This window comes from Coffea arabica, chromosome 4c (genome assembly GCF_036785885.1).
Source record: "Coffea arabica cultivar ET-39 chromosome 4c, Coffea Arabica ET-39 HiFi, whole genome shotgun sequence".
Taxonomy (NCBI): domain Eukaryota; kingdom Viridiplantae; phylum Streptophyta; class Magnoliopsida; order Gentianales; family Rubiaceae; genus Coffea; species Coffea arabica.
In genome coordinates this window covers 8,261,317-8,269,561 of record NC_092316.1, presented here as the reverse complement: position 1 = coordinate 8,269,561, position 8,245 = coordinate 8,261,317, and the positions used below count along the sequence as shown (strand labels likewise).

Below are 8,245 nucleotides of genomic sequence, written 5' to 3'. Positions count from 1 at the left end.
TTGCTATTCGTAGTTGAGATTCTCTCTCTCTCCAGCGCATTGCCTCACGGGCCTTACCTATCACCCCTTCCAAGTCTTAATTAATGTTCCTTATAATTCCTTGCTGGAAGGGATAGGCTTCCCTCCTCTCTCAAATAGCTTTAGATACTTTTCTTGCAATACCCTCATCTTGATGTCATTTTTCGGACTACAACAGCACTGGGAAGAGGTACGAACCATTTCTTATGCATGAGCAAGAGCCAGAGCCAGGGCCAGGGCCAAAGAGTCAGGAAAGGGTGTATGAGTCCTCTAGGACTGCATACCCTCTTTGCTTCTATAATCTCCAACTCTGGCATGGACGACAGAGCTTTAAATTTCATTAGTGAAACTTTCTAGCGAACATGCTTAAGATCCTTCACTAACTTACAGTAACTGGTCTTGGATTAGATGCTTTGAGGACATATGTTGATGGCTAGAGTTCTCTGTTATGGATCTCTCGTCATTTCTGAACTAGATAGCATCGTCTCGACTTAGAAAGCCTTCTGACATACGTGGTTGTTCGAGTCCACCTGCCAACTCCAGAACCACCATTAGTTTTGTGCAACAAATTATCCTAAAGCCACAATTCATAAACAATATATTGTTCAGAATAAGCAAGCAGTTCACTGCCAAGAGAAAACAGCGGGTGCAAAATAGTCTGAACTAACAACAATATGAAATAAAGTCAATATCTAATCTTGTACGCTCATCAAACAACCTTGAAGCATTCTCTCATTAATTTAATACTTTGATGGTAACAAAAGGATGTACACAATCAATTTGCAGTATTCATTTCCCATTTAAAATGGAAAATGGATACAGCATACAATAGTGGTTTACCATCAAGATTACAACACATCAAAAGCTGTCATCACTTCCTGCAGAAAAAGACCATTTAAGAAGCCCTATACTTGTTTCTTTTACCTAAGAAAATCCATAGACTAATCAATTAACTACAAAACAATCTTTTTCCAGTCACAAACATGTATTTGAGGAACACAAGGCTGCATTGGTTGTGAACTAACTTTTCATCACTGTATGGGGCTCTCCATCTCTTTTTGCACTTGTTCATAAGCACGTAGCAATGACGCTCGCACATTTGCTATATCTGCAAGTGTTTCCAGGGCTGCGCATATATGAAAAGGACATAAATATGAAATCGAATGCAAAGGGAATAGGAGAAGGGGCACTTGGTGGAAAAGTGTCCATGAACTAGCAGTGAGTTGAATATCTATCACCTGGACAAAGAGGGTCTTGGTTTGACATTTTTTCAAGATAGCATAGCACAAGAAAGATGCAAGGTGTCCATTAGTGATTAGAAGAGAAAAATTTCACAACCATATCTTCAACTAATACAGCACAAGCACTTCATAATGGATCAAGTTAAATGAGTAGACACTGTCATACTAAGGACTTTTTTTTAATCCAAAGTCCAAGAGTCGAGCATTAATCAGAAACAGCTCCTTCACTGCCCTTGGTTTCCAAAAAAGTGAAAAATTTTACCCAAGGGCTACAGGTGTTTGAGGCAAGTCCACATAGGTCACAGACTACTGAAAGAAACAAAGGCAAAGTATTCCCAGATGTAAACAAAGCTCATATACATAACTTAAAATAACAAAAAGCATTGCATAAAGAAATAAAAGCATCATTTCCTTTTTGTCTTATTGTAGCTTCCTGTTATATATTTTCCTCCCCCTACCTGTCTCAAATGAAAGTTGGGCAGCTCGAAGTTTAGGAGGAGCCAATGCTCCAAACATGGAGAGTGCCTTGAGTCGTTCTTTTTGAGCCTGAAAGAGAAGAAATGAGATTGATGGATGATCCTATAAGCCAAAGATCTTCTACACACACAAAAGTTTCCATGAACTTAAAAATTTTGTCAAGGGATCTGAATTAAGCCCATAATAGTGTTAACATAGCACTACCATGAAGAAACTAGTACACACAAAAGAAGTAAATATCTTCTTTAAAAGAAAATTTGTCACCATAAGACTAGAGCTACATTACACCTGTACCTGTGAACTCACATTACTCAATACAAGGGATTGGTAGTAATATAGACACTTACATGGCCATCAACAGAAAGTGGAGATCCAGTATTTTCCGCCTTTTTCTCCCTACTCTCTTTGGACCCAGACAAGAAGGAAAAAATGAAAAAAAAAGCAGAGTCTCAGTATATGTTTATAATGCTGACTACAAAAAGAAAAATAAGGACACACGCTGTCTAAAACGCCTTAGATAACTTTTACAGACCAATCTACTTGGTTAAAAGACAATCATTGCAGAAATTAGAAATGACTTCTGAACAACGATTTTACTCAAATGTATGAGTTGTATTGTCAATTATATCTCCTTACACAGAAAAGCATTTACCAGAACTTTCGGATGTTCCCTTGGTCCTGATCCTTAGACCACTAGATACACTCTGTACCCATTTATCCTCCTCAAGTTTTGCTTCGCAAGGATCTCTTGTTGGACTATCCGAAGGATCTTTTTTAGGACTATCCGAGGATTCCCATTTGCGCAACACAAAATGCGGTTGCCCTACATCAGAGCTAGCTAGCAACAACAAAAATTAAAGCTGAATCAAGTCAGATTCCCATTCAAAATTCTGTCTAATATAAGCAAGAAAATGACGTAAAAATGAGCAATTTTAGCATTAGAATCACCAATCAAAAACTCCTGCTACTTTTGTGCCCTACAAAAGAGAAAAAAAAAAAATCAACTATACTAAAATAATTAATAAGAAGCATCAACGTACCAGTTTCATGCTGCAGTTGCAATGTAGTAGCAGCTGAATGGTACTTCATGTCATAGGAAGACGCACTTATGCGTGACGCTCCCATGGAATGCCGAGCACTCGCCAATTCTAACCATCCCTGTGAGAGAATAACAACCTTTTTTCTTCTGGGCCCAAAATGTAGAAAGAAGCGGCTCACCTAATTAATTATCTTCCTAGGCAATCCTTTATCTTTTACATTTAATAGTTCTTTAGGAAAAACCATCCTTCAAACTCAATTTTACCCCCAAAAAAAGATTAAAAAAAAAATTTCAAACTTCAGAAGCTACTATTCGAAGTGATTATTTATAGTCAAATCACCAAATTATTCTTACATGACTAAATATCAAATTCAAATTACCAAATTAAAGATTGCTTCAATGCATCGATCTCCTAAAATAAAATTACACTCTCTTAATCCTGCTAAAATTTTGCTCTCAGAAGGAACGGCGATTATATCCACTGATATCTTGTGAACTTATCGACTATAATCGCAATTTACATTTTCGCAATAATAAAATTAGTGAAGCTGATGTTTTACCTGGCGAAGAATGGAGGACAAGGAATCGACGAGGATTAAGTAGTCATCCATGGAATCCAGAAACTTCTCCACATTTTCGTCGTTTATGCTTTCTTTATCTTCTACTGGAACGGCCTTCGATTCGCTTACTCCGTCGTCGTTTTGATCCTCAGAAGACTTGGCAATGGCTTCGTCTTCGCCCATTTCCGGAGATTTGAATCAACGCGCAACTGGAAGTGAGGCTCTTAAATCAGCTGACACCAAAGAGTCGTGCTCATCGGGCAGCGACTTTGCCTATCTCCATTTGAGTCGTGCTTCTGGGCCAGCGATTTCGGGTGTCGCAATTTCCAAGTATATGGAATGGAGCAACTACATTTTATTTTATTTTTTCTGGATAGATATGTTCCGTGCACAAAAAACACATTATTTTTTTTTAAATTATTTTTTGATATATTTTCTGTACAATTATATCAGGTTATTGTATTTGCGAATTTTGTCTGTGCAAACATGCCAAGCAAAAACACCTACATTCTATTATAAAAAAAAACTCAGCCACAGCCAGTTTTTTTTTTTTTTTTTTATGCAATGTTAAGTACTTAATTGCTCTTGTATTACATATAATTTGACTATTTTATCGAACCATTTTCAAAGGCTACCTGAAATTGGAGGCCAATTGTACGTATTAGTTTTTTTTTTTTTTTTGGCTATTAATAAAAGGTAAGAAATTTTTGGCTATGTATTCAATCAAGAAATTAGTTAGTTACAACTTACAAAGGGCAACCGAATGCTGAACCTCGGTTTTGGAAGAAAGCAAATAGATGGAAAAAAAAAAAACAAGTACACTTAAAAATGGTACAACGCCATAAGTAGCAGATGAGAATCCAAAGAGACAAAGAGTGGGGAGTGGAGAAAGGGGAGCTTCCTATTGTATCCAAAGCTATGACAACCAAAACAACTCTTGAGTAAGGCCATCATTGGCATATCAACAAATTTCAACTTCAGGTCAATCTACAAAAAATTCCTCCTCCAATAATTAGGGGTCAAAATTAATAATAGGAAACACTGTATAAAAGCTTCCTTCGATGTTGTCTCTCAAAGTTAGTGATAAGATCATCAATTGATTCCTCCCAAGCCTCAGTGGATTCAAGCTGCACAGAGAAGTAGTATACAACAATTCAGTGGGACCTGAAAGAGTAATAATGCATGATTGGGTTTTCATATAACTATAGCGTGAGCAAGCACATATTGATTGATTCCTCCCAAGCCTCAAAAGATTCAAGCTGCACAGAGAAGCACACATAAAAAGGAAGCGAAAGTTCAATGAAACTTGAAAGAGTGATGCATAATTGGGAATCATATTGACATAGCATGAACAAACAACCCGCTTGGAATGATTAAATAGCAAATAAAGAAGACATGAATCCAGAAATTCCTAAATTGCAATCCAAACAAGTTAATGACTTTTTTTTTGGCAATAAGTTCAAATCTGCAGCAAAATGCACATATTTTGTTCTTACATGGCGTCACGCTCAATGGATTCCTCACCCATGCAGTGTCAAAAAGAGAAGTAATTATGGCCACAGCTTCGTGTTTCCTGAAGCGATTCATATGCACATGCAGCTCATGTAAAAACAGTTAGGTTTGGACACCAATACAGGAGAAAAGGGTAAAATGAATAAAATAGCTTAACATGTGAGTTGCAAGTTCTTCAGTTCAGAACTATGGACAACCTTGTTTTCAGCCATTACTTATTGCGGATCTAATAATTTCTTAATGACAGTGTTTTTATATAGTGTGAAAAGCTCTCAATGAACTGAAAAAAATTTAGACAGAAAACAGAACCAGCTTTCCCACAAGATTTACTCGTTATAGAAAACTATGCCAAAGATCCAAGTACTAAGATGGTTTCCTGTGATAGGAAAAATTGCAGCACTTCTATTATTCAATTTCAGAAAGAGCAACAATAACACAGAAAGAAAGCTAATTGACTAGAAAACGAAAATAAAAGATTACTGAACATGTTCTTTCCATCCAAGGGACTGACAGAATGGGCCAAAAATACAAAAAATTAACAGTTCCCTGAACTGACACGGAAATAAAGAAAAATGAATATATAATTAGAAGTACCAGACAATTAGAACAGAGGAGACAGTAGTCTATTATAGAAGCTTACTTCCTGACACAAAAGCAAAGCAAGCCTAGCTCCAATGGCTGCTTCCTCATGATTGTCTTTTACTTCCAAGTTGATTACCAACACAGGCTTCATGAGAACATGATTTCGGTTGTGAAGATCTGAAGTATAATGAAAGAAAAACACTAGGATATAAGAAGCAAATCAGCAAACAAATGCAAAGTTTGGAAATGATTAAACAGAGTTCTATGCAAGCACCTTATGGTACATTCAAACAAGTCCCATATAATGGCAGAATAAGTATGACAATTTAAGCAAAAAGTTGAACATATCTAGAACAACTCCTAGATGTCAAATTATCAAAGGTATATGCTTTCCAGGGGTTATTGTACCAATTTTGTCTGTTAAGTACTTGTTATTTAATGCAGTTTAGACCACAAGTCAAAACTCATGTGTTTCCGATCCAGCTATAAGCAGCCAACCAAATTGTTATTTCATTGAACTTTGCCAGGTATCAAAATTCTTCAACACATTTAAATACTTGTCATCCTAGATAACAGGGCAGTAGTTCCACAGATCAATCAATTTCAAAAACTTAATCCGATCCAGCTATAAGCAGCCAACCAAATTGTTATTTCATTGAACTTTGCCAGGTATCAAAATTCTTCAACACATTTAAATACTTGTCATCCTAGATAACAGGGCAGTAGTTCCACAGATCAATCAATTTCAAAAACTTAATAGATTTGACAACTGATTAACATATTATGTTACATGCAAGGGACTCTCATAATATTAAGCAAACCAACCTTCAATAACCATGTCAAAAACTTTTTCCTCAAACGTAAGCACAACATCAAAGGAGCCATCAGCTGCATTCTCTTGCCATCTCTGAGGAGCTGATTTTACAGCCAAGTTCCTCTTAAGCATTGGCAATATCCCGTTTCGCTTATACCTGGAAAACATCCAATAGTTCTCAACATTCGATTCAAAATTATATAGAATTTTCACATTACCCAATTAACGTCAATTTAAACTCAAACCCATAAAAACTGTGGCTTAAGAGTCAAGACTAAAAATTCCTTCACTCATTTATCCAAAAAAGCCAACAAAAAACCCAAGAGATAGCATAACCAATTTTCTAAAATGTTCAAAAGATTTCCCTACTTAAATAAATAAAGCAACAAAAATCATAATGGACCAACGGCGTCGACAATTATCAGCCACAATTCCCTCATAGAACACACAAATTCATGCTAGCAAAGTACACAATAAATTCATGTAAAGACGACCACTCCACTCTAATTAAAGCCCTATACCTACCCCAATTGTACGAGACAGTAAAAATTAAGGCCACTGCTCCTAATATAACCAAATTAATTTTTTTTTTTACTTTTCTTTCAGGTAATACAGAATAAATTGGTAAACATCAAACAACTAAAGCTTAGCATCATTAAGCTCAATTAGAACGAATTATCGGAAAAAATGAACTGTATAGGTGGGAAAAAATACAAAAAAAAAAAAAAGAAAACCTTGCAGCTAAAAAGGTGGGGTGGGAGGGGAGTAATTGAAAAAAAGGAACAGGAGAAATACGGACAAGTCGGGGTCTTTGCGTCGTAGATCATCGAACATGTGTTTGTAAGGGGTGCCGAAGTCGTAGACATTGGGTTCTCTGAGGGAAGGACCGGGGAGCTTAACGTGTTGACCAGTTCCGTAAGAGGAGACGTCGAAGCCCTCTCTCTTGAAGAGCGAGTGAGCCTCCATGCTCCGGTTCTGATTCGACGAGCATACCATGGCGTACCGGAACTTCATCGTCGCCGACGTCTTCCCTGAGAGGCGGGAGGACTATAAGTCGAGTGACGGGGGAAGTGGCGGCCGGAGTTCAGGTGTTTATTTAGTTTTACTTAATCCAATTGACTTCAAAAAACGACAACGTCCTGTTTAGTTCTTCTATACTTGAGCCCGTAGAGCAAAAATAATAATAATAATAAATAAATAAATAAATAAACTTTTTTTTAAAGAAATTAGTTACAATCGAAAAACCTACATACAAATTATGTATTAGTGTCTATATATATATACATACACACATACAACTTTAATCAAATTACTATTACATAAATTTTTTAGAGTAATCTTATATAAACTAACAATATAAACACTGTCACAACGATTGGATACATGATATATAAACAAATTTTAAATTTTAAATTTAAATTTTGAACATTTATCATGTACCATGATAGTGTATATAAAATTAATTTAAATTCTTATGATACTTCTGGGCGTAGGGTTCAAATGCCTATAATTTGGAGGAAAAAAATTCATGCTACAAAACAATTAGTCTCATTCATTTGGATAATTCATGCACCAAATTTTGCCTCACCATATATTTAACTTCCTCAATTATACAAATTAGTTTTGTATACCGATAATAAATTCACACAAATACATCGAATGTAGTCAATACATATCTCCTTCCAATCCATCCTCTAGTTCAACACACTAGGTAAAATTTGTATCCAAATAATATCCAGTTGTCATTTTGATTTGTTTATATCTACCAACCTCTTTTGTTTTTTTCATTAACCACCTTGAATCCACCCTTTCCTCTTAATGTAGAGTAGGAGCAGGTGTATAATAGCATTTATCGTATCCCTGAAAAAAAAAATACACCAACCCTGGTGGGTAGAGTTTGCAGAATTGAGGGTGTTCATTTGCAGGTATTTTTTTTTAGAGCTGTTAAACGAACCGAACTGTTCGTTAGCTCGGTTCGTTTCGGCTCGTTCGTGTTCGTTAA

General features: G+C 36.1%; 2 protein-coding genes across 9 annotated transcripts; both read right to left on the bottom strand.

Moving 5' to 3' along the window:
* Nucleotides 1-716: 716 nt before the first annotated feature.
* On the bottom strand, nt 717-3,648 carry LOC113738488 (uncharacterized). Of its 4 annotated transcripts, none has more exons than XR_011812977.1 (7): nt 3,336-3,648; nt 2,777-2,894; nt 2,389-2,574; nt 2,084-2,165; nt 1,718-1,805; nt 1,044-1,144; nt 717-896 (listed from the first exon to the last, which is right to left on the bottom strand). XR_011812977.1 is itself a non-coding variant. In XM_072045875.1 (7 exons), exons 1-6 carry the CDS (start codon nt 3,516-3,518, stop codon nt 1,050-1,052), a joined length of 726 nt encoding a protein of 241 aa, XP_071901976.1. In that variant the 5' UTR covers nt 3,519-3,645; the 3' UTR covers nt 717-896; nt 1,044-1,049. The 4 variants fall into 4 exon arrangements, 3 of the variants coding, with proteins under 3 accessions (XP_071901976.1, XP_071901977.1, XP_027121525.2); XM_072045875.1 differs by having other exon boundaries at nt 2,084-2,139; nt 3,336-3,645; XM_072045876.1 differs by having other exon boundaries at nt 717-1,144.
* Nucleotides 3,649-4,133: 485 nt separating this feature from the next.
* Nucleotides 4,134-7,373, bottom strand: LOC113738768 (uncharacterized). 5 transcript variants are annotated; one of them, XM_072045873.1, is made up of 5 exons: nt 7,043-7,373; nt 6,255-6,400; nt 5,488-5,606; nt 4,832-4,908; nt 4,134-4,594 (listed from the first exon to the last, which is right to left on the bottom strand). In XM_072045873.1, the coding sequence occupies exons 1-4, from the start codon at nt 7,255-7,257 to the stop codon at nt 4,870-4,872; spliced, it is 519 nt and encodes a 172-aa protein (XP_071901974.1). In that variant the 5' UTR covers nt 7,258-7,373; the 3' UTR covers nt 4,134-4,594; nt 4,832-4,869. The 5 variants fall into 5 exon arrangements, with proteins under 5 accessions (XP_071901974.1, XP_071901975.1, XP_071901972.1 ...); XM_072045874.1 differs by having other exon boundaries at nt 4,134-4,462; XM_072045871.1 differs by lacking the exon at nt 4,832-4,908.
* Between the last annotated feature and the right edge of the window lie 872 nt (nt 7,374-8,245).

Excerpts from the sequence above, each read along its gene's own strand:
- LOC113738488 (XM_072045875.1), bottom strand. The coding sequence starts at position 3,518 with ATGGGCGAAGACGAAGCCATTGCCAAGTCTTCTGAGGATCAAAACGAC. Across the intron at positions 2,895-3,335 it reads TGTCCTCCATTCTTCGCCAG|GGATGGTTAGAATTGGCGAG; the intron begins GTAAAACATCAG and ends ATTCTCTCACAG. Across the intron at positions 2,140-2,388 it reads GGGAACATCCGAAAGTTCTG|AGAGTAGGGAGAAAAAGGCG; the intron begins GTAAATGCTTTT and ends CTGGGTCCAAAG.
- LOC113738768 (XM_072045870.1), bottom strand. The coding sequence starts at position 7,257 with ATGAAGTTCCGGTACGCCATGGTATGCTCGTCGAATCAGAACCGGAGC. Across the intron at positions 6,401-7,042 it reads CGACGCAAAGACCCCGACTT|GTATAAGCGAAACGGGATAT; the intron begins GTCCGTATTTCT and ends GATGTTTTCCAG. Across the intron at positions 5,607-6,254 it reads TTTTGACATGGTTATTGAAG|ATCTTCACAACCGAAATCAT; the intron begins GTTGGTTTGCTT and ends ATTATACTTCAG.